Genomic DNA, 26,740 nt, shown 5'->3' with positions numbered 1-26,740 from the left:
ATTCCATTAAATAGACTTGTATATTTTCAGCATCACCAGATTCAGGTGAAACACAGGCTGTTGGGACTTTCTGCCTCCCCCTATTTCTGAACACAAGACAAATCCAGACTTCCAATTAGTTTACTGATGCTGGGGGGGGGGGACGGGGGAGGGTGGTTAAGTTTTTAGTTCTTGAAAGCACTTGTTTTCTCTTCATAGGAGGTTTGCTTCATTTGGTGCATGCAGCAGACCCAGGTTCTCTTCCTCATGCCTTTGGACGCGTGGCTGAGGGGCAGATGTAACCAGCCCCTGGAACTTAAACCTGCTTCAGCTGGGCCACTTCTGCTGCGCCTGCACTGCTGCCCTCTGGGCTAGTGCTGGCTGTCAGGCACTGAGTTCAAGGAGGTAATTCAGACTAAAATTTCCAAAATAAGTTTCCAGCTGTATCAGCCCCTGAACACCTTTGCTCCATGGTCACATGAGAGCCAGCACCAGCTGGGGTGCTGACTGGCATCAGCAACACTGGTGCCCAAGGGCCCAGCCTTCCCCTCTGGGCCTCAAGAAGAGCATGGTGTAGTTATTTGGTGAACTGTCTTGGTTCCTGAGGTGCTCAGCTGACTATAGGGATACCCTAAAGTGACTCTTTGTTCTAGTTACTGCTTGACTTGCCTACATTTGAGTCATGAGATGAACCCAGGCTCCATAAACCAATACAATTTTCTGGTTTTATCATTCCCCAAACACTCTGAGGACACTGTCCTCCTCTGAGGACAAGGCTACCAGCTTGCATGTGGACTGTCCACCTGGGAACCAACAGCAGTTATCAAAGGAAGGTGAAGCCACCAGCCATGCTCCCTGTGCTGTCACAAGTATGTTCTTATCACACTGCTGTGGCTATATCCCCTTGCAGCCAAACTGGCCAGGGGAGTCCACTGCATGTGCACTGACTGTGGAGGAAACTTAACTAGAGAAAAGTTAAGAGAGTTTCAGTAAGATGAGCATTTTGCTTTAATAAAAAGGTAGGTCTGAGAAGTACTCAGCTCTGACTTAGTTACAAGAAGAGCCACAAGAGGTATGACCAAGAAATTCACCTTAAAATACCAAACCAGAGTCATGTAAGGTTACTGTATCTAATCAGACACTAGAAGTTTAACTGGAATGAGTATCAGAGGTCCTTATGCAACTGGACCAGAGACTGAAGTATGTTTGTGTCACTCCAGTACTACTTACAATGTACTTCCATCCTACCCTATTCCTGAAGTGTAAATGATCTACTGCAACTACCTACAAAAGTTTCAAATTTTAATTAAAGTTCTATGTTACATTTTACATAGACATTTCATGCCTTACCAGAATGGTGCAAACACTGAAATATACATACATACATACATATATATATATGTATGTATGTATGTATATATTAAAAAAAAAAAAGAAGGAAGAAAAATCCTGCACTAAAGGCAGCAACTATGTCATGGTCATGAGTATTTTAATGAAAATACAAGCAGAACCTCTGACCCTAGCAGTAAATGCAATACACAGGTGTCAAAAGCATGTAGTCGTGAATGATCTTTTACATGCCACTTTGTTCACCCTATTAAGATGCGAGCTGTTTCTTTGATTTATCTGGTAATAAATTTTTTATGACTAGTGAGTCTCATAAAAATTGCTCTGGTGCTGACTACTTTGATTAATAAGACCAAAGAATCGAAACTGTCAGAAATTCATGGGCAAGAGTAAATTACTGCCAAACATACACTAGATATTCCATAAAATACAGACTAAAAAAGGTTGATTTGGTAATTTTTATCTTGCATCAATTTGCTTGATATAATTTATATTTGGGATCATCACTGTCATTCCTTGCATACCTTTTCTTTTTTTAAAGTCAACAATAGTGTAAATCTGAATTTTGGAGAAATGAACAGGAGACAGAACATCCTAATACCCAAAACTCACATTTGGAATTTAGCTTGGAAATTATATCCAGTTTAAAGGTGACTAAAACCCATGTTCTAAGAGCTGCAGCTTTTTTAATCAAAATCCCTTTTACATTAAGAATCAAAACTGACACACATATATCCATGCCTAAATCCTGTTCTTCTAAAACTGTGATCTTTCTTCATTGGGGTCTTTGTATGTACCAGGTTCTTGCAACGCATCTTTGAAGAGTTCTGGATGCCTCTCTCTTACCTTGGATAACTCTCAAAACATTTAATATGCAGAAACTACCATAAAATTAGATACCAAAGCAAGTCAGAGGCAGCAATCTGGGTATACACGTGAATACAGATCAAGCATATCCTTTGCCTACCAAGAGGAACCCTACTTACAGCACTGGGTACAGGATTTGCTTCATTTACTTCTGCATGTATTTACCATCCTGTGACAGCATTTTGGTGCAAGATGTATTTTTGTAGGATTGAAAACCTACCTGATCAAAAATTTCTACAGATAACCAAAAGGATTTAGGGAATCACTGCTCCACATTCAGTGAAACAAATGCTGCTGTTTACATCCAAAACTGGAGACAGCTTCTTAAAACGTGGCAAAACTATGAAGAGGACTAATATTCCTGCATTTATTATTATTGCTTTTGTGGAGCTGGAGCAAGTGAAGTGGTCAGTATAGCATATAATTCTTTTGACTGTTTATGCTCCTGCACACTTCACTTTAGACTACAATGTCTTTTTCCCATCAAGTGTAATAAAGAAGAAAAATTACAGGGTAGTTTTTCCTGGCATATTTGATACTGATTTTCAGTACATCAGAATTTTAGGATTCAATAATTAAAGTGGTTGGATACAGAAAAAAAAAAAGCCATTGCAAGGCTGTAGTCAAAAGGTGTTGCCTACACAGGACCTATATTTGACTAATCCCCAGCTTTAACAGTAGGGCATTTCTTGTTTGGTCGGAGGAAAGCACTGAAATGCAGGACTGAGAAATCCTGTGTCATATATAGCAGAAGTTCTTGCTTTTCAGCTTAAACTTTTCAAGAAAAAGTTAATTTTAACGACAAGAATTTAAAGTGAAATCTGATCATAACCATTTTCAACACTGTGTTTTAGGTGTAAGGGGCTGTAAAAGTGCATATAAACAGGATGACAGTAATACCTGCTAAAATAAAATCAAGGCTTTTAAGAAGTTTATCAGAGTTTGCATTACAAGTGGCTCCAGCAAATTACACCAGAATAATTCCAACCTCAGCCTTCCATTGGATAAATAGTTGATAAAGGCAATCATAAAATTAGGGACAGGTCTCCATCTAGCTGACAGCCCTCAACAGAAGGATAAAGAAATTGCTAAAGACCACACAAAACCCTGAAATAATGTGAAACTGAAAGAAGAAACTGGAGTTCAATAAAAACCAGCATGCAATAAAACAGATATGGCTGCATAGAGAATAGAAATTGCAGACAGATCTGCTTGATTATAAAAGCGCCACTTTTTAATTTATCTCTCAAATAAAACCAGCAAATGTGTGCAGTAACTCTTCTTGTTTGGTTATAAAGAACCAATCTGAAGAAGAAAACAAGAAAGCAAATCAACTGAATTTTGAAGATTACAAAGGGTTAAGAGACTTATCACTACTTACTGTTAGCTGCAACACTTTACCAGAAACCCCTTATTATGTAGAAAAACAGTGTTTTCCACATTAGTCCTCAACTAGTATCGTTCTGTCTGCTATTTCCAATCTATTCTTCTTCCTCTTGCCATCTTGAGGATTTTCCTAAAAATGCTCTATTCTTTTTGTTACCTATTGTTAATGCCTTTTCCTTGTCTTAAAATCAAGAATCAAACACACTTAGGAGGGAAAAGCGGGATTTTACCTTGGTATTTATTTTAGGATCCTTAGGTGCACTATGTCCAGGTTGAATGCACCCCAAGGCATACCGCAATGCACACCCACAAAAGATCTGGTATAACATTATAGGTCTTACTAATTAGCATATCTATCAAAAATTCCCCAATGAGAGGCTTGAGTGAGCCCCCATCCCCAAGGAACCTTCCCCTGGATGGTTCTATCCTAGTTTATAAAATGTGTTCTGGAGAGGACCTTGGTGTCTGGAGCATTCTGATCCCTAACTATGAAGCCTCTAAGATGTTTTAGTCTCCTATCTTGACAAATAAGTCTAAGAATGTAAGCTAAAAACCACTAAGAATACAGAAGTTATACAAAGGTATAAAAGGGGTATAAAAGGCAAAAAATCATCACAGCATCACTGTAAAGTCCAAATTCTGTTCCCTGCAATACCCATCTCTCCAACAGACAAAAAACCCCCACCCAAACAAAATTAGGTGAATTTCTGAATTGTATGTATTTTGGACTGCCTTTGGTTAGCAACAACACCCCCCTAGAAATGCTGAGAAAACCCCTTGAATCCATTGGAGATGACAGACCCACCATGCCCACAGCAGTGAGAGCAGCAGAACACACTATAGGATAGAAGGCCCTACAACTGCAGTAGTTCTGGTAGAGTCTAAAATCAGGCAATAGATCATCACCTTTGGATACTACACACAGTGTTCTAAAATCCATCATGGATCATACAATAACCTTAATACTGAGATGTTGCTCTAAAATGTATTTTCCCAGAAATTATCCTGAGGCAATCAGAGGACAATAAGAGAAAACTGAGTGTTACTTTCCCTAGCAGGTTGCCCTAGTAAGTTGTACCCTGCTTTCCTTTCCATATTTGCTTGACTTCTGCTCTCATATAGTAGAAGTGTCTGCATTTAAACACATTTTTAACATCCCTTTAAAACTACTGACACCAGAATGAAATCAGCATCAGCCCCAGATTAGTGAGTATGGGAATAAGAACTTACTATTTACCACATCAGCTGGGGCTGATGCGGAATGCAGTTGCACCTTTCAGTGCACTTCAGATATATCCTGTCTCTTAAAATGTTTTTCAGTGCTGATTGCCTTCTGGAAGTATTCACTTGTTTTTATCTCCTCCTGTAATCCTAACCACACCATGAGGTATATTTTGTGTATCTTATTCACAGATATGAAGCTCTTCTTTGAGCTGCTTTAAAATACAGTGTACAGGCACAGTTCATTAAATGATCCAGGACAGCCCATACCTTCACTGTTATCTTTCACCAACTTCCAGGTCATCAAAAACAACTGTGTATTTGCTTGCAAATACCTGCGGAAAACATTTAACAACTCCAGGTCAGATCTCTGTGGAGCTCACAAGAAACATTCTCTTTGGTAAATGTCTCCCAAGACCTATCAGGGAGTTGTTAATTCTTCTTAGTGTTTTATTGAAATTATGCAGTGCTCATTGTCTAATGACAATGTTATGTACAAACTATATGTCTCACAAAGTTCTATGGTTAAAGAGCTGCCTTGACCAACCAAATCTGTAATATTTATAAGATTTAATATTTCTTTAGGAAAAGGTTCTCAAAATCATAGTCATGCTTTAAAGTGTATGAATTACATTCCTATTACAATCACATTCTTTGTATCATCACTAGAAGAATTTCATGTCTCTTTTTCACTATTTAACCCAGAATTAATTTCAGAGTAAACTAGCTCATAATAATCCAATTTGGCCTATTCACCTTTCGTGATGCTGGAACGATACTAACACTGCTGTCGACTTCTGAGTCTTTCACTGACACAACAATTTAACTAAGACTGAGCTTTGCTGAGTCCAGACTCTGTCAGTCAAGTCTTCTAAACCTTCTGGGTGCATGCCCAGAGGCTTGGATGTTTAAAACCATTTCTCAGAACAAAATGTTGGTCAGGCTTCTACTTGAGGGACTGAGAAATAACTTATCTTCCCTAAATTATCATTCAGCTTGCACTGAACAGAAGCATAACAGAACATGACTTTCCTTCCCTCATCATTATTAATAATCTATCATAGTTTAGAAAAGGGCCCATTTAGTTTTTAAGGTTTATCGTAATCAGATAGTTACAAGCAGCCTCTCCAGTGGCTAAAAGCCTAACAAGATAGATCCCACTTTGGATTGGCCCTCTTTCCCACGGCAGAAATTTTTTCAATCTCCTCTATCATTTTTCCTGCCCAAGGTGCCACTTGCCTGCAGCTGCACATCTCACTCTTTGTTTGCCTGGTTAGACCTCAGCCTGTTCCCTAGGCCAGGTCCTTGATCCAGTTGCTTACCAGTTTCTCTGGCACACCCTACCTGTTACTGATTTTGGATTTTACCATAATTACCATTGATTTTTAACTCAGCAACTGATCTTGCCTTGTCCTATAGTTTGATGCAACTTTGTGCTGTTTCCCTACTCAAGTCCTGTACCCTACCACCGTTACCCCTAGCTTTGGTTTCATCAAGTCCTCAGCTTCTGCACTTAACTCACTTCATTCCAATTTCACTTCTAACATAGCTCCAGACATCTGCCCCAGTGACATAAACCCTGGGTTATTATCCTTGACATGGTAAATGGATTACTGCATAATATTCTAAACTTTTATACAAAGTTCATATCAAAGGAAATGGCAGTATCAGTAGTTACACCAATATTTATATGTGCAGTATCTATATCTGTCAGATACATCAGTGATAGCTTTGGTTTTATTACATATCCATCTTAGCAATATATAAACAAAAATATACAGACATAGTGTTTTTATTGTTTGTCTTTTGACATGGGTTCCAGTTAGCTCTTCTTTTGGGAAGAGTTACAGATTTGCATGTAAATGTTGTCTAAAGATGTCAGGACTCTGAGTCATCTATTTTCTCTGTTGGAAATAATGTACTAATATATTTATCAATTTTTAAAATACAGCCAATAAATACAACATTTGGTTGGAATACAAATCAGCATTTTCATATAAAATATACAGTACCATGTCTTCAATACAACAGAACCAAACGTAAATGACATTTTTATATTTCCCCACATCAGCTTGATAAAAGATTTTTATTGGTAAATTTAAATTTTTTTACTGGTACGTGATCAAAATGTGTGAATCAGGACTATTAACACTTGTTTACTTCTCAGCTATGATGGATCCTGCTTCCTGCCATCCTTTGAGAGAAGCTTAATTTGTCATGAGTTCATCTTCATGGGAGATGTGGCATCTCAGAGACTCCCACCTAAGGTAGATCTGAGGTTATATTTTTACCACTACCTTTACCCAGTCTTTGAAACCATGCCAAAATAAATGAGGTCACAGCTACCACTGGCACAGATGGTACATCCATGTGAGGGGTCAAATGGTAAAGATGCCAGGCTAAAAAGACACTGAAATAATTAAGTGAGCTCCAGCAACAGACTGTTGGACATACATCACCATCTTATTCCTTGTACAGGCCCAGGACAACCACACAAAGGAAATGAGAAAGGAAAAGAAGTATTCACTAATGGCGCATGCTATGAGTGTAGAAACATGAGCAATCCCTCAAGGAACAGTGACAATACTGGTTCCAGAAGTATTTGTAGAGCTGCATCTAAGAGAAAACTAATGCATGAAGCCTTCTATTCCATTGCCCTGGTTTTGTCTGGGTAGATCTCATTTTCTCCATAGTACCTGGTACAGAGCAGTGTTTTGGATTCAGGATGAGAATAATGTTGATAACACACTGTTATGTTTTGGTTGTTGCTGAGTAGTGCTTGCACTGAGCCAAGGACTTTTCAGTGTCTCATGCTCTGAAATTGAGGAGCTGCACAAGAAGCTGGAGAAGGGGGGGAACACAGCTGGGACAGCTGACCAAACTGGCCAAAGGGATATTCCACACCACAGAACATCATGCCCAGTGTATAAGCTGGGACAGATAGAGAGGGACAGATTGCTGCTCAGGAATGGGCTTGGCCTTGGTCAGTGGTCAGTAATTGTATTGTGCATCTGGGGTTTATTCTTCTCTTTTTTATTACTATTATTATTATAGTATTTTAATATCAGTATTATTATTATATTTACTTTGTTCAAATGACTAAATTGCTCTTAACTCAAGCTTTTTCCTTCCCTGATTCTCCTCCATCCCATGGGGGGTGGGGGAAGAAGTGAACAGCTGTGTGCTTCTAAACTGCTGTCTGGAGTTAAATTGCTACATCCACAAATTACAAAAGAATACTACAGACAAAAGCAAAGAAAAATAAAGAAGGTAAATGGCATTTATTATGGCCTGTCTTTCTTAACAGGGTGGGGTAGACTCACACTATCCAAGTTCTTTAAATCTTCACTGACCTCTGCAGATCATACAAACAGCTGAGGTGCCTGACTGAGCTCCGCTGAATCGGATCTATAGATCTTTCAAGCAACTGGCCTGCGTTCCTCTCTAAAATCTTTATTTCCCCCAGGGAGTACAGAATACCAACCATTTGAAATTACTCCTGAAATCAACTGTGCCCAGTTCTTTTTGGTATCATCACAAGATTAGATAATGACTGGATAATTGAATTTTACTTTAGAACTAGCCAAAGACTGTAGCAACATATAGAGAGAATGCTTTTCTAAGTGCAAAAAGAAATGTTAGGAAGATTTTCATAACCCCAATGATTTTTTCCTAATGAATATATAATTTATGTAATAACAATTCTTAGCTTATGAAAAATTTTCAGTAATTATAAACAACTGCACAAAGCTGCCATGTTCATTTAAACAGGTTACTAAATGCAGAAATGTGCATAATTATTCTTCATATTAACAGAAAACAGAGCTTTTCCTCCTTTAGTTTAATGTCAGTGGCACTGTGCAGTTATCTTAATATATATGGGGGTGTCATCTGAACTATTCACTCAAAAAAAAGGAGATGCGAATGCAAGGTCTGCCTACATCACAGACACTCCATCCTCTGCCACAAGTAATCACATCATGTACTCCTGCCCAACTGATCAGCGCTCACTGAAACTAGATTTTGGCCTTCATTTCTTCTGTTGTAAGACTGTTTCTATCAGAAAGTTATTTATTACCTTGCTCCCTTAATAATTAGAGACCTTCCTTCAAATATACACCTGGCCAGCTTATTTATACTTGTTCCTATGTATACCATTTCTTTTTGTCTTAAATGAAATTTTTCCTCCCCGTCTCCCTTCCAATGACAACCATGACCTCTGTTATCAGACTTTACTTTGCTAAATAAATCACATACCTTTTAAATTTCCTCTTCTTTCTTCATTCATTTCACTATCCTATTATATTTCCACACTTTGCCTGTTCCTGCCTGAGTTCATCTTTCATGAACATAATGACCACAACTGTGAAATATTTCCTTTTCTGTACTGGAAAATTTCCACTCTTTCAGCCAAACTCTGGGGATTGCACCTATCTTTCTCTTCCCCTCACTCCCGCATATCACACCGGTGGCTTGCCTATAACTAATACACCCAAGCCTTCCTCTTTGTTTGCTAATTTTACTGTGTGGCATGCTGATTCTTTTCTATGCTGCTAGCTTTGTACCATCAGCAAACATAATTTAAATATTCCTGCTTTTTGTGTTAACATAAAATGGGATTCTTGCAGGTCCTAGACTGTGCTGCACAAGTAACATCATTTCAGGACTATCTCTCTTCATATCAGTTCAACCTGCTGATGCCTTCGTATCAACTGCTGGCAATTCTCATTTTCCCAACATGCTTCCCAAGAACCAACACCTGGATTTTTCATTTGTTTGACCTCTTTTCCACTCCTTGATAGGTGGTTTTACTGATTATCATCTTTACATCTCAACAGCACCAAACACCATACACCTGAACTTAAATAGGGTTAACAACTGTGGAATAAGATCATTAATTATTTCAAGATACTATTTGTATTCTACTGCAGTACTCTGAGTATCCTGCCAGTCTCCTTGAGTTGTTAAAAATAAATGCTGAAATACTCTTCATTAATATAACTTAAGAGAGGAATCTGCTCCTTCACTATCTGTGTCTGTTGCCCTGGAAGCAGCTGCTGCATAATAGTGGGGGTTCAGTACAACAACTCATTCCCAAGAAGCTGGGGAGATTCTCTACACTGTGGATTTTTCCACACTGTCACTGCCGATGAAACGGGGTTTCCAATTACAATGCTTAGCACAGAGCAGCCTGCCCAGGGAAACCTATGTTCCAATGCTGCCAAGTGATACATGCTCAGCACCGCATTTGTCAAACCATCTCTTCTGCTAAGAGTTCATGTGTCAGTCTTGAAAATGGCTTGCTCTTCTACTACCTTTCCTGATGGAAATGTGAAAAGTGCAACTTCCCTCCTTTCAAGAAACATCTTGTGGAGTCTCTTGACTCCAAATTGACTGCCTTGTGGGAAAAATTTGCTTTCTAGAGACTTAAAAATGGTGAGACTGTTCTATTGTAATTCTGCCTCACTGGGATATGGAGGTCAAACAGGGAAACAACAATCATTAGATAATGTGTTAAAAGGTGATTCCTGGGTATAAGGGCAGCTTAAAAATGCACTCGGGACCCAGCAATTTCTTTTGTTTTAGACGGGATTACACTACCAGGTGTTGATGTTTGCAATAGACTCTGCTGTGATAAAATCAAAATCACTATTCTACCTGTTACAGAAACAAACATGCAAAGAACAAGTTCCACATGAAGATGGATCAAGAGCATATGAATAATTCCAGAAATGTACCCAAAGACCAGCTTTCTGGACTAACTTTGCTGTAAATGCCAGCAAACAAACCCACCCACTGGTACCAATTGCATATCTCAGTTTTATCTCATCTTATACAAATAACTAATTATCTTACAGAAATCGTAAGGAACATCATAGAATTTTGTTCTTCATAGGAAGTTAATTCATTGTTTTCTTTCAAACATTTATGTCTGTATGCACTTATCTAAGTACATTGTGACGACTAAATCACACAATACATCATCTATTTGTCAGTATCCTAGAGAGAGATCCTCTGAGAATATGCTTACAACATAAAGGTCACTCTGAAAGTTGACTAAAGGCATGAATAAAAAATAAAACATTTAGTTAAGCCCTTTGAGGAGACAAGGTTGCCATTATCCTTCACTGTTTAGGCAAGTTCTTCAACTGCTTTTCAACACTATCATGACATCACACGGAGTTTAATGGCAGCTCCTGAGTATATATAGAATCGAAGCCAAAATTCAGCTTACTAAAGTTTCAGGAAGTTACAAAGCAGTGAGAGATTAAGAATCATTACATACTTGGCAAACTGACCTATTTCCAAACGATGCTGTCACAGGATGATATGTGCAGTGGGCGTATTTTAGCCAACAAAAGCTAGCAAAGTGCCAAGAGCTGCTGAATTTCCTTTTAAGAATTAAGAGCCCCTCCACACACATTTTCCACCACAATATATGGCCCATCTTTTTGTCAGCACAAGTCTTCCTTGAAAAATTAGGGTTGAAAAAATCACCGGGTACCATTTCTCATGAAAGGTAAGGAAATTAAAGGAAATGAAAGAAGCTACAAAGTAAGAAGAGCTGATCTGAGGGTCTTACTGGTTAACATGCTTCTGAAGTAAAGTGCAATTCCAGTTTTATACTTGGTGCGTGAGTATCATGTAAAACGAGTGTGGAAATGTAAAAGTATGCAAGACAAATGACATTTTATCTTTAGACATAATCATCCCTCATGGGTGTCATCCCTACTTATCAATTAATCACTAGAGCATGAATATCCCAAGACATGGCTAAAAATGGGATGTAATTTTTCACTAAATATGTTTGAAACAGCCAGTACATTTCACAAAAGAAAGAAGAGGTTTGTGATCTATTTGGTAGCTGCTTCCCAAGTGCAACCTCACAGAATCTGAATGGAGATCCCTGACATTGACTGCAGTGATGACTTGTGCCAGTTACGAAACCTCAAGGTTTATTTACATGACTAAAGTGAGTGCACTGCCAGGACTTACTGAGTTACTGCTTTCTGGCTAAGTTAACAGCAAATGATCAAACATGAAGTTCTAGCCATTGCAAACAAAATAAAATTAGCATTATTATATTAGCATAACCCCCTTAATGAAAATGTAACTTGGTGAGCCCCTGAAACTTGGCACTTTTGCCTGCATGAGCCTACCCTGTCTTAGCTAGTCTAGACAATGTTAAACTTGTAAACAAAGAAGAGTCAGTATTTCCAATCAGCTAGCAAAAGCAATGGACAAAGGGAAACAAAACTCTGTCTCTGGAGCTCTAAATTCATCTGCCATACAGATGCATAGTTCTGGTTTATGAGAGTTTACATCTTCCAGTACCTGAAAGCAAACTTACTGGTCTGATGGTCAGCTGCTGATGTATGTTCTATCTTCTCAGAGTTGCAAGTGAGGTTAGCTAAGCAGCATCCTATCCAAATCATTCATTTACCTGTACTGCTTTGCCTCGCAGTAAAAGTTAACCTGTCTGGATCTATCAAATGTTGGAAGATTTTTTTTTTTTTATTTTGGCAGAATGAGCAATAAAACACACAAAAACTCAAGAACTTGACTTTCCTCATTTAGATACCCACAGGGAAAAATTCTAAATTCACATATCAAACTTGTGATTTGCTTAATAGGAAAAAAGACACACTACCTGTTCAAAGGCTCTGAAAGAAAAAGGCAGTTGAAGAAGCTGTATAGTCATTAGCAGGGAAAGTTCAAAATTCCACCACAAAAAACAGTTTTAATTTCTTCTGAGTCCTGATCTGCTTTTGAGCACAATAATGCTACTAGATCTGTTACCTAGACCATGCCACTGCTTTTGACTTTTAATTCCTAGACCCAAATGCAAACAGAGGAATGTCTTAGGATATGGCATCCCAGTAATTCTCAGATCACATACTTAGAGGAAACTGGAAATAAAAAGGACAGTATTTTTTCAGTAGGAAAATCCATGAACTCTCTTTACAGCAGGGAAAACAAGTAAAATCAAAGCTCAAAAAAAGTTACTACTGGGTTTCTAACAAAATTATACTGATACTTTTAATTTATGATTTAAATATAAAATGGTCATAATGCTGAAAATCTAAAATTAACACCTAATTATTAACATCTCCATGCATTTGGGTTTCATCACTAAACTTTGAAAATAATGACACATTAATGTGTCATAATAGCTTCTAAGATCAAAGTAGAAACCATGAATGAGCCACAGAAAGACTACTTGGTTTTGATTTTTTTCCCTATTAATAACTAGAGTCTGATTCTGCTTACACTGTTAACTATACAGGTTTCAGATATTTACTGAGGACAAAATCAAAATTGGCCCATTAGCCAACAAGACACTGCTACACCTCAGCAAAGAGCAAGACAACAAGCACAATATGCCTAACTTGGAACAAAGAACAACAGCTGAGGTAATTGATGAATTACAGAACCTTCTTGTCAGTTTTGATTACACAGGAAAGTTGCCAGAGCATTTTAATATACCCAGAGTTACTTTTTTTTTTTCTTTAACAGCTTCCCCCCCATTCCCTTCCCCACAAACTGAATATGGGTCAAATTCTCAAAACTGCACTTCAGACCCTAAAATTTTGCTGTCCTCATGATGCCCAGAGTGGTCCCTGTGAGAAGTGCAAGAAGATCCCTAACCTACACTGCTCAGCAAACAGAAATATAAAACTGACAATATAAAGCAGAATTACAAAACATTATCAAGAACCTGCATCAAGAGATGCAGGTGCACAATGAAAAGTGGGGAAGGGATGGTCCAAGGAGATAGGCAGCTGTTTCCCTACACCATGTCTGTAGTACAGAGTACTACTGCAAGAAGGGTGTTGCAGCCTACTTACATCTATTAATAAATCTGTCTTGAGAACACGCATTACAGCATAAATATCAGCACCCTTCTGAGACACACAATTCTTGCAACCACTCTCCCATCTGTGATTCTTTTAATTTAAAATTCTGTAAATGAAGAGCAATAGCCGACAAAAGCCATTGTTGGGTCATTTAGTTTCATATAGAAATTTACATCTCAGTTACTTAATTGGAATCCCACAACTGTCACTTGTGAATACTCTTCTCTGGTAATTTTGTTCAGACAGCAAACATACAAAAGATTGTCAGAAATGCTTCTGAATTATTAAAATGTATTTTTTAAATAAAGGCAAAATGCAAAAACTAACTTTCCAATCCAGAGGCTGTACTGTTGTACTTCCTACTGCTCCTAGGGAGACAGCATCAAGAATGCTGCTAGACACTGAAAAATAACTTCCCATCTAAAGAATAACAAGGAGATTTTTTACTTAAAATAAATATTACTATTCAGTGAATGATTAAAGACATTTTTTCCTAAACCATTAGTCAGCATTAGTACATGGAATCTTGCATTAAAATGGAGAAGCCCAGCACACACATTTACACATTGTCGAAGAAAGCACTAGTACCTGTATTTGAATTACTAAGGTTGTAGACTTTTGCAAATTAGTCCAGATCAAAACAGATTTAAAATCTGGATATCTCTCAAAACATAACAACCCGCATCCAAAACCATTAACAAATATCTATTTCAATCTATAAAGCCATACCGAACATACTTAAAATTAGTACGTCTCAAAAGGCTTGTAATGCTTGTTCTTTTACATCTCTCATGTTACATTGAAGTTCTTAGAAATAAACAAAAAATGCAGGACAGTATCAAACAGTCTTTGTGCTTTCCTAACTTGTCTACGTGACAGTCACCTTCTTCTTAGCAAAATTCCTTAATATAAATGTACAGGCTTGCATATTTGTCCTGGATACCAAGTTACTGCATGTATTATGAAAGATATGTGTAGCTGGTAACACTTTGCCCAAAACACTACAGGGAAAAAAACAAACAACACAGCTACAGTATATAATGTAATACTTACTACTTATATGTTTCTGAACGAATGTATTCGAAAACATGAGATACTCCCAGCTGGAACTGATCAGCAATAGGGGTAACCCAAGGATTGTTCTCCGCTTTGAAGACTTGTTTTTGACCAGTCAAATCCAAATTACCTGAAAGAGATTGAACGAAACACCACATGAAAAATGCTTGAAACACGAAAAATTTGAAAGAAATACCTTGCTGTGAATAGAAAAACCTTTTATTTGTTTCAGAAAGTACAACCATAATAAAAGGAAATATTTCAGTCTTAGCAAAGAGGAACAGAAGGACATAGTGGTTCCCACCATGATGGATGCAGTTCCACTCTATTTGTTTTCAGTGCTGCTACAAAGGGTTGCAAAGCAGGGTTGAACTTTGTCCACTTGTTTATTAAATTAGTTTTAAGTGTGACTTGATAATGTACCTTTTCACTATCTCCACCATGCAGGAATGAAAGAGTGATTCTCTGGTAGAAGTCTGCTCTGCTGAAGCTTGGCATTGCAGGGAATTCCTCAATCCCTACTCCAGGGGCTTTTTTCCTTCCCATTGCCCAGCATGTTGTCTGCACCAAGATCCCACACTGATCTGTGGTTAGAATGATACATACTCACCAAAGCAAACAAACAGCACTGTTCCTGTAACATGGCAGTTACCTATTCTGTTGACAGAAACACAAGAGACCTACGACTGGCTTGCTTGGGGTTTTCTTGTTTGTTCATTTTGTAAAAGTTTACCATCCAACCCTGAAACAGTACATGCTGCACCAAAACTCCTCATGACTATGGATATGAAAGGTTGAATTCCAGGACAGTCTAGCCATTGAAATATTTTCTTGTGTTCTTTAAATTAAGAAATCTGTGGCACATTTTCAATTTATTTTTGTGAATTTTACAATGAAGAAAGGCCTACCCTTTCCCCAAAACTCAACAATAACTAAACCACAACAAGATAAAATAATCTTTAAGTATGGAGAACAAAACAAAAAAGGGTTTTGAAGACTGACTGAGCCAAGCTGCTCATGAAATCTGAAATCAACCTGACACCACAGCATTCCAAAATAAAAGGAGCTGTGCAAGTGCAGGCAAGGGGAGCTGCTGCAAGCCCTGTGCTCACTGCCCACTCTGGCTACACATTCTGAATGACAGCTAATCCTTGGCGTATTCCTCTCTGTAAAAGGGGTTAAGACAATTAAAGACAGGCCATTATATGGTGTGAAAAGATGCCAAGCATCTCATACCAGCCTATCGTGGCATCACCATTACCTTAACAAGCTCATCTGCCAGCTGTCTGTGGCAGGCTGGTCTGAGCCAGCAGTGGCAGGAGCATCCCCCACAGCCGTCAGTCAGGCGGCAGCCGCCCGCTGCCACACGCTTCAGTGCACCTCGTCTGCTTTATTAAGGGACTCAGCAGCCCTGTTCTAACAAGGATCAGGAAAAAGGATTAAGTACTGTGACAAAAGGACCTAATAAGCAAGAAAGCAGTGTGTCTAAATCTGTGCTGGCTGAAGGCGTGGGCTGGCGCTCTTGCCGTGCAGCTCTCACGTGGAGGCCGCTGGGGAAGCCGACCAGCGTGGCGATTAGCCCTAACCCTCTGACCAGGGCTGCTGGGAAGATCCTGTACCACTCAGGGGCTTGCTTTGCAACTGCAAATTGGATTTCCCATTTTATTACCTGCAAAAAATCCTGTATGCTGCCCTCTGAAACTACCAACGCTGCAAGCACTCTGTAGGTGCTACAACAGGGTAAAATGATCAATCTGTGTAACTAATAAAACCAGTTAAATTTGGGGATGCAGGCTTGGTTCCATCATAGGTCAAGTTCAATGCTGCTTATAGGAATAAGTTACATGTGCCCAAAATCTCAATATCCAGGGTCTCAGCTGAATCCTCTCGTCCCAAGCTGTGTCAGAAATTGTCCATCCAGGGAAGGCTGATGCATGTTTCCAGTCCCACAGCACTTGAGCAGCATGCCCACTTCCATTTCAAATACCACATGGCCCATATAAACATAATTCATTGCAATAATTACTACTCTACTACAGCAAAAGGAATCTTACAGCAAAAGAAAGACTGCTCAAGCAGAATAACCTGTAGGTCCCCATGCCAATGTATTAACTTTATTTTCCTCTGTCTTCTCTTTTTTCCCAAAATACATTGGAGGCAGGTACAAATATTTCTTTTCACCTTCACAGGGAAGAAGGAGGCAGAGGCCCTAATTAATCTGATTACAGAGGAAACTGGGGCGCACAAAAATTCAGGATCTGCACCAAAATCCACCCCTCCCTGCCCAGGACGTCCTTCTGGGAGCCTTGCCAGCAGCAGCTGGCCTGGCAGCCCATCCCACTGGCCACCTAGAGCTGGAGTGAGAACCTAGGGATTTTAAGTGAAGAATTTAATCAAGTGTGCTAGTGAGAAAAGGAACAACTTGTCTGTCCTCACGGCAAGCACTGGGTTCTCTGCAGGTGAGTGAAGGAGGGCTGCCCTACAGAAGACAAGAAGGACAGGGCAACCAATGCTTTAAAATCCTCCCTGTTTGATACCAAAATTTCCATCTGGAAATGAAGGCAGAAAAATAAGTAGGAAGTTACACAGAGAGTGCCCCGCCTCATCAGAACTAAGGAAGAAATGGAGTCTAATCCTCCTGACACAAGGCAAGCCATTTGAGCACAAAGAAGCCACATAATTAAAAATGAGACAGAAGGGAAATGTTTGTACTGCATCACCGTACATTGCTTGGGGCCATATCCTGCTGTCCTTTTTGTGCTTACAGCTAAAAAATCCATGAATCGAGGGCATATCTAATTCTCCTCTGGCTGCAGGATATCCAGGAGTCCCAAGCACAAGGCCAATGTCTCAGTAACATCTCATGAATAGTATGTGCTGGGGCAGCCAAATACACAGGAGCACACTGCATGGACCCTTCTGCTGCAGTGCACAGGACAAACCCCAGCAGTGTGGAAGAGATGATCACAGTTGCCTGAAGCAATGGCTCTGGTACCAGGCTCACCTCAGGAGTGCCGAGCAGCCAGACACCTCACACGTGCCCCTATCCCCCCACCCCAAAAGTCTCCTTGCCTAGGTGATTTTTTTATGGCAGCACCATGTTAGAAAATGCTGTTATTCCACCCCTGCAGCACTAGAACCAGGGAAAAAGCCATGGCAGATGTGCCTTCATGCGTATTGTCTAACAGCTGCATCAGCAGAACACCATCCCCAGGGCTTTCAGAAATTTATATAGTGTTCTGCTACACAGATCACATCAAATCCCTCAGACGCTTTTAGTAAGCAAAATACAGAATTACCTCCAGTAAAACTCCAGCACCGAAGATTCAATCACAAAATGTATTAGGATTGGAGACTGCACTGGTCACTGCTGTTCTGTTCTTTCCATGCATATCTGCCTATTAAAAAGTATTTATCATTTCTCTAATTTGGCATAATTGTTTCACTAAAATTGTATTTCTTCATTATGGACTTCAAGTTCTTGCTATTTTGTCATACTGAAAGGGATCAGCTCCACCGAAAGGCATCACAGTCGTGTGCCTCTGGTAAGTGAGGAAGAACAGGCCATCTTCAAGGCTAGTCAGTACAGCCCCTTTCCTAGGGCACAGAAATGTTTTTCAAATTATTTTTGAGTGCTTCTAAAATTATTCTAATAAATCATCAAAACTATACATCCCAGAACTCAGGTTTAACATGCTTAAAGAACCTTCTAAGTCCGACAGGTACTTTTTTTACTCTATCTTAGGTAAATACAGATTACCAAGTAGGAAGACTGCAAAGTGGACACTGCTGCTACCAGCAAGTGGACACTGAAAAGAGAACAGAACCTGGAAAAGGGAAGAGTAGAGATCTAACAGCTGACTGCTGTGGACAACCTGCACAGAATGACCAAAAACCTTCTAAAAGGAGCCATCTGTCTGGTCTTAAAAATGCCTGATTCTTGGCATTTTTATTTCTGTCTCAGCACTCATTGTATCTAAAGATGATCTTGAACCCTTAAGTTTGATTGGATCCCTGTGATTCAACTTCTTTGCTTACCCCACCTCAAAACCAAATTGCTCCTAATGCCCAGCTACTAAGCTGTGCAGACCTGAAAACTGTCTACTGCCCAAATCTCTCGCTAGCTGCCACCTGGGAGCTACAACAGAACTACAGCAAAACTGAAAATTCAAGTGCAAAATCAAAGTATGCATATTTTTATTTTAATGGGTTCTAACTTAGGTGATCCATTAACAAAAAATACCATTTGTCACTTCTTAAATTCAGAGCTTCTACAGCCATGGGTGGGCAGAAGGGCCACTCATATGACAGGAGGCACACCTCATCCTGAGAGACATTTACAGGATAAGAAGACAGCTACACTTTCCTGTCTCAGTGGATCTATCCTGCACTTGAGCTAAAACATGATCATTAATGTTTCTTGTTATTTTCCTGCAGTGCTGTTGAAATAAAAGATGGTTTGTGTGAACACTCATGTTTTGCTCAAATGCCTCCAAAGGTAAGAAAAGAGCTCATAATAGAAAATAAAATGCTGCCTCCCACAGTTGTGTTTGCAGAGGGTATCACAGCCAGTAATAATACCACCCATCACTTTGGCCAAGGGTGCCTTCAGATCTCCCAGGCTACTCCTGTCCATTAGATCTAGTCTGCAAGCACCCCTTACATACAACCACAAGCCCCTCCTCCTCTTGTGATGTATGATCTACAAAGTGTGTAATATTTACCCAGTGGGTGTATACTGGAGGTACAGTAAGGTATGACTAGTGTACATAGGCATTACTTCAACACATACAAAAGGAAACAGAATGAACACAAACCTGGCTTGTCCTTTCCACTTGAATGCCCTCGGCAATACTTTAAATACTCTCAAAAATTAAAAGGTGAAATTAGGTAATTAAACAACTCTGACATTTGAGAACTGAACAATGGCATTCAGCATAAGAAACATGATCCTAGCTGTAAAATGCCAGATCAACACTTCTTTGTAATGGTTTAAATTCATCCCCAGTGGAGCTTCATTAAAATCAATGGATATAATTTTTAGCTTGTGTACTGTTGAGCTTCACATCTGTGTCCTTTTGATACTCTGACTCCCCTCCCAGCCTACACTCTGCTTCACTGACCTCAAGGAGAGTCCTCAAATTTTAACACATCCCCTCTAGCGATTCCTCTTAAGACTGCAATTTAAATGTTCTTTCCCTCTACAACACAAAGGTCTTACTCTCTGTTGCACATATGACACGAAGAACAAAATTAGTTTTAGTAATTTATTTAGATATAAATACCTCTGAATCCTGTTTTATTAAATGCTAAGTAAGGGATCAATCCACTGCACTAAATTTAAACTTAGGTTGTACGTAAAAATATGTCTGTCCTGGCTTGTTTTAGATTTGCTTTACACCACAGGGATTATAATTTTTATTACTTTTGTGGCATTTGCTTTGTCTTGAGAGAGAGAGAGATTGTTTTAAGTGCAGGGGTAGAAGAAATATCATGACTATTATGTCATAAAAAGGATACCAAAGTAATTAAATTGTGAATGATGTCTTAATACCTATGTAAAAAAAAAATATATATACTCATTTCTATGCCACAAAGTATTATCAAAAGCCAATGATTTTTACCCCAATCTTAAGCATATGTAAGGCTGTGCACCAGTAACTCACACCATTCCTATCAAGTAAGATCATCTATGCTTTGAAGACACAGCACTTTTGAAGGATTAGCAACAGAATACAGTAGAATTAAACAGTATTTATAAAGGAGCAGTAAGACAACAAAGAGCAAAGTCTTCTTGTACCTAAGTGAAGTGTGACTCCACCTCTTTGGAACCAGCAGAGACATTCACGGAAATACAGTATGATAAACAAATGTACATCTTCACAGTATATGTCAAAAATACAAATTTGCTTACTAATGAGCTTCTATGCACTAAGAGAGAACAGCTGAAGTTAGTAAACCTAAACCTAGACTGAAATGCCTCCAAAAGATCAATCCCAGCAATGCTTCTGCCCTCTCACCCCTACATCCTTACACTGAAGAAGATCTAACAGTATCACTTCTAGCCACCACCACTTCAGAGAACCCTGAAATAGCACTTGTGGTGGTTCTACATAATGTGGGAAAAGGTTCAAGTCTCAGATAACAACAAATCAGATTCAGTACATGCAAATAAATGAGATACTCCAGAGCATCCATGACACAGAAGCAGGCTGGAAGTCTTCCCCTGGCTCCTTTCCTAACCACACAGATGGGAATGCCTGCAACCTCCCCTGTGAGTGTTAGAGAGGAAGCCCCATGGTAAGAGGAGGCTGAGGGAACAATCTGAAAGCCAACACTGAAGCCTAAGTCCACCCTCAGCTTTACAATTACTCTCAGGGAGTTAAAACAGGTTTTGCAACATAACATGTTATTCTTACAACTTCTTAGACGTACATGATGATTTCCAATAATGAATTCAGAGATGAGACTCCAACTTCAGCATTCACTTGAATACATTTAACAGTAGATCTCTGTGTCAGTTCAGTAACTGAACAGCTTACAAACACATTTCAAACAGAAAAACATCTGGTCTGAAAAACATCAGGAGATGGAGACTCTGCCAGTTGTGTCTTGTTCTAATGTTCATCACTGTCAAAATACATTCTTTATTTTAGTGCTGAACTAAGCTGACTTAGTTCTAAAACACTGCTGGCTCCCTCTCCTACAAGCTTTCTTCTCATGGAGTGAGGATCAGCAGCCAAGTGTCCTCTCACTGTTCACTTTGATAGGTTAAATAGTCTGATTATACTGTGATAGCATAATAGCTACTCCATTTGCTTCAACTCTTAGTAAAAGGAACATAGCTGAAATAAATCAAGTAAAAGCAGACCATCTAAATCTTGAATTCTCTACCCTTGATGTAAATGTGAAGTGATACAGGCCAAACTGGTATCACCTCAGCCACAGCTATTACAATTGTATTGGAAGAGAATTTTACCCTCCAGCATGTTTCATAGGAGAGAGTTTAAAACAAAGTGAATGTAGTCCTGAGATATTTATACAAAATTCCAGCATCAAAGCAAAGGTCAGCCAGAATCTTTATACCAAAGTGTAATGGGAAGTCTGACACTTCTGACACTCCTGTGTCAGGACTGAAGATGAAGCCTGGGAAGGAGAAGAGGATGGATGAAATGCCAAATTACCACCTTAAACCACACTTCAGGTACTAAATACAGGGAGATTATAGACCTAACCTGGCTGGGCAAACTCACATTTCTATATTCAGGTGACAGGAGGAGTGGTTAACTCTCTGGGAACAAGGGGAGTGCCCTTGAAACTTCTAACATCACAGTACACAACAAACCAGACCATACCAGGACAACTAGTAGAAAGAGTAAATAGTAATAACATTCACAGAGGAAAACCATAAAACAGGAATTTATTCAATGCAGCACACAAGGTACCCCTCACCTAACAACACTGCTAATGGCTTGTACTGCCACATGACAAATCAGGCTGTTTCAACAGCTGAACTCCACCCCACAAAGCTTTCAGGTACCAGGGCAACCAGCGCAGCTCGTTGCCCTTGTCTTGGTAGCTAAGAGGGAAGGCAGAAGAAAGAGCACTTTAACAAAAATCCAAGAAATTACCTCAAAATGTACTTTCAAAATGTATTTCTAAAAATATCTTCTAAAATTATTTATTACTTACAACTTGATTATAAATTAATTTCTCCCACATTCCTCACATAAGAGTGAGAGCAATTACTAGAAGACCTACAAGTACTGCTAAGTTTCACTGATTTCTTTCTATGACAGGTGACATGTTGTGCTGGAAATACCATTTCCTTCACTGCTCTATGTAACAAATGTCCAGTGCTGACTGGGATCCCAAGGGGCACACCAACAGTCACTGCTAAGTGTTCCCAGTGAAGAAACCCAAGAAACACACTATGCAGCAGAGAGGTTTTGGAACAAAGGAAATTAACATGATGTCAAAGTAGTTTAACATCAAAGACACACTAATGGCACAGGAAGTATTACAGGCTTAGAGAGGATCAGCATCCCAATTTATTTTGAAATATATTGCACATTTTTTCCAGCATCAGAAACTCCCCTGAGATTCTCAATTACACAGGAATTCAACAGAGCATTCTCTCTTTGAAGGGTCCCTATCAGACCAAAACCTAGTTAACTTAAAAAAATGACTTCAAAAAAGACTCACTGTATTGCTTTTGCCCCTCACCTTTGAAACTGCATTCAAACACAGGTTGCCAAGTACTCAGAAGAGCGAAACCACTTTTAAGTACTATGAAATGCATAAAATGAACCAAAATATATCCAAAAATGCAACATTCGCTCAGGTTGGTTCTAATTACAGTACTCTTACTACAGCTCTGACACAACAGATGAAGTATGTGCTGACAGAAACATCATTATTATGCTGATGATACTTATAATCAGAGTACAGTCAATATGAGGAGCACCCACACAAACACACTGTAGTCATCTGAGAAATGACTCTAAAACTTGCATATTTTAAAAACTAATGCAAGATCAAATCTTAATCTTGGAAAGTTTGGCAAGAATTACAGCAGTGTACATCAAGTACTCTGCATTCAGCCTGGTTTCTAACTACATAGCAAGGGATGGGGTGTAGGGTGTAGTGGTTTTGCCTCTTTTTTTAACTTAAACCTTAAATGAGAATCAGAATTAGAATATGCACAGATTTTCAGAGAAGCTTTTCTATATAAATAATCTCTCCATAACCTATCTTGTTACATACATGTGTTTTATTGCTTCTTGACTGATAGCTTGTTTTCTAAGACTGCTGATGTAGCAGTTGTTTTGTTTATCCACCCTTACCTTAGTTCCAAAAGTAGAAACATGTCTTTTTTTGAAATTGTAAGGTATCAATTAGTTGTTCCAGTGCTCAGAACTGTTGTCCAAAGAGCCCCAGTGTTCAGGCTTCCAACAAGCACCACTGACCTGTATTGCAGGTGTGAGCAGCGCTGTGTTGTGACACAAGCAGGGTGCAGTGACAGTTTATACTAAAATAAGAAAAGTCTGGCATTTACGTCAACTATTGGAAAGTTTCCAACACTTGGAAAAGACATATCTTTTGTAAAGTAAGTGATTCTTATATTTGCACAAGCCTGTTATAATTACCTGAGTAAACGGCTATTTCGATTAATATTTACTTGAACAAACAACTGCAGCTACTATTTTGCATAATATAATATTAATTCACAAATTCTAGAGTCATTTCAAAAGCCTAAATTTTAAAAGGTCTTCCTGTGATGGAAATATTGAGACTTTCGGCACAATTCCTTACACTTTGTATTTAAAGCCAATCCTTTCTACACAGAAGGTAATTTAGCTGTTCAAAATTAAAATTTTATGAAAGAATTACTTAGTTATTCTGATATACAAATTAAATTTACAAAGCGTTTAATGTTCCTTAAAAAAAACCAGGCTACTTACCCCACCCAGATTTTTTTTTTAACAAGGCTCGAATTTTCCACTTTTCCCATATGTACTAACTTTACAATTTTGATAGTGTCTCTCTTTACCAGAGGAAATTATTTGATAATTAGAACAGTATTGAACAGCAACTTATATGCCATTGATGCCAAATTCAGTTTTGAAAAAGGAGGATGGTAATTGGGAATATATTCTTAGAAATCCCTGTTCTTCCATATGCATAAACCTGAGCAAGCTACGTGTGCGCACACATGTGTTGGCAGCAGGGTAGTGCACACAGGCAACATTAGAATCTGGGCTTTAAAAATCATATAATTTGTTTTCACATCAAAAAAGCAAATCTACAGACAAGCTAGTTACATTCTCTGGGTGTTTATTTAGCTCCATCTTTGTGAGTACTCTGCACCATGTACTACTCTCACGCTCCTCATTCTGCTGAGAAAATCCTGAGAAAATCTTTTATGTGGCACATATGGGTCCACCCAGATGAACAAACAATGAACTTAAAACACCATCACTGATGTTACTAATTGCATCTACCATTTTATGTGGTTCTTGTTTCTACTCTCTTTCCAAACCATTTTCATTGTTAAATGGTCAGAACACACAAAGTGACAGATTTAGTGCCTCCTTAGCAATTTATATAACTGACTGCAACTCTGTTGTTGCAGTGAATCATGATTTATTTGTCTCGCAATGCAGCACATAACCTTTTAAATGCTAGAGAAAAAAATGCCAGCGCCTCTTTAAAGTTTATATATGACTGCCCACCACCATTTCTCATGAATGGGGTTTTGAGAGACAAATGATAAAAACAAACTGCAAATTCCACCCACCTACTCCTGGCCATTTCCTGTGCTCATCACTCACATGTACTGTATTTACAGAAAAGCACCTCACCCAGGGACCAGTGCACTCTTTTAGTCCTCTCATTTCCTCCTGGGCAGGAATATGTTTCTTAGATTAGCGGTAGGCATTCTCTGCTAAACGCAACAGAGGATAATAGCAATCTCCCCCAGCCCTGCACTGGTGCCACGCTCAATCACACTGGGTGAAATTACAGGCTGATGGTAGGGGGTTATTTATCGGTATCTCCATTCCAAAGTTGTGACCTCGAGGCCTGTCTGTGGCCTTTTTCATACCCTATTCGCCATTCCTTCTTCTGCACTTAGTTCCATTACCTTTAAAAAACACTTTAATGTAACACACACATCCTTCTCATCATTCAGTTGTGCCCATCTCCGTGGTAAATGAACATCCAGCGAGTCACTGCTGTCCACCAGTGCCTGAACTAAGCCAGTCAAAAGCCTTCAGCACCTTCAATTATGAAAGTGATAATGAAAGAGAAAAGATTGTTTACTTTTAATGGAACAGCAGCAGCTCCAATTAATGCAAACAGGACCTGATCATTGAAAAGCTATTTATGCGACATGCACACCAAAAAGTATTTGGATAGTTCTGAGTACATTATAATTCAGTTTTAAAAATTTAGGAGGGAGAACTTGGACAGCAGACAAAGTTCATACTACCTCAGATGGTGACTATGGCATTAGCAGTCCAGGCAGTAGGTAGTAACCCTCTAATACCACCTTCCATCGGCAGACTTTAAAACTGTCTGCAAAGGGGTGCTTCTCTAAACTGCCCTGGTTTACAGAAGGGAAAACAGTGCTGCAGAGATTCACTCTTGCCTATGGCCTGTTCCCTGATCTCAAACAAGCCTTCCAAACCTTAGTCTGGTGTTTCATTCCCTACATGTGTGCCTAAATGTTTAATAAACAAGCTAAGAACATTGCTTTTCACAGTAAATATTTGTGCCTGCAAGTTGCACAAATTACAGATCTAAACTTCAGTGTAATGTTTTCTAGAAATGTACCCCAAAATCTATTTTAAAAATTTGAGATAGTTCTACTACTATTCACAGCATAGATCACAACAGAAATCATGGCAACTGATCAGAAATGAGGATTTTGAGTGAGACCATAAAATGAAACATTGATAAATTTATACATGAAAAAAAAAGTAGAATTTATAAAATACCTTCTGAGTAATAAAGAACAGAGGTAACAAGGACTTAGCTGTGTCAGTGCACCTCACCTTCATCAGCTGGGGCAAAATTAAAAGTCCTTTTTCTACCAGATTGTGATATTATTCTGTAATGCAAACAAAGGTTAACTAAGAGGAAAACATTTCCCTTGGATATCCTGAGTTTTGTAGGTCAATATAAAATAAATATGGAGAATTTTGTTTCAAACATTTCCCTTTCGGATGGATTTTGATAGTAAAACCATTTAATGGGTATCTGTTGTTATGCTTGTAAGGCAGCAGCATGTTTAGAACATTTCATCAGCCAAAGAAGGTGGTTAGACTCAGTGCACCATTCATCTTCCACTTCCTGAAAAAACCCCGAAAGCTGCAATTTAGTGAGCTACAGAAAAGTATATTTACAGACACTACATGCTTCTGAAACATTATTGCTGTTGAAAGAGAATTGATCAATAAACATGACTTTGATAAAAACCTGAAGAAAGTATACCTGTGTCAAGACAAAGACCTGAAATTAAA

General features: G+C 38.8%; 1 protein-coding gene across 1 annotated transcript in view; it reads right to left on the bottom strand.

Moving 5' to 3' along the window:
* RSU1 (Ras suppressor protein 1) overlaps positions 1-26,740 on the bottom strand; it is a 103,721-nt gene that overhangs the window by 47,651 nt on the left and 29,330 nt on the right. The window contains exon 8 of the mRNA XM_069006730.1: positions 14,712-14,844. Within this exon, the coding sequence (XP_068862831.1) occupies positions 14,712-14,844 (133 nt within the window). The remainder of the gene's footprint in view (positions 1-14,711; positions 14,845-26,740) is intronic.

The sequence above is a fragment of the Aphelocoma coerulescens genome, chromosome 2, assembly GCF_041296385.1.
Source record: "Aphelocoma coerulescens isolate FSJ_1873_10779 chromosome 2, UR_Acoe_1.0, whole genome shotgun sequence".
NCBI classification, from domain to species: domain Eukaryota; kingdom Metazoa; phylum Chordata; class Aves; order Passeriformes; family Corvidae; genus Aphelocoma; species Aphelocoma coerulescens.
The sequence above is the reverse complement of the archived record's forward strand: the minus strand, read 5'-3'. Positions and strand labels throughout refer to the sequence as shown.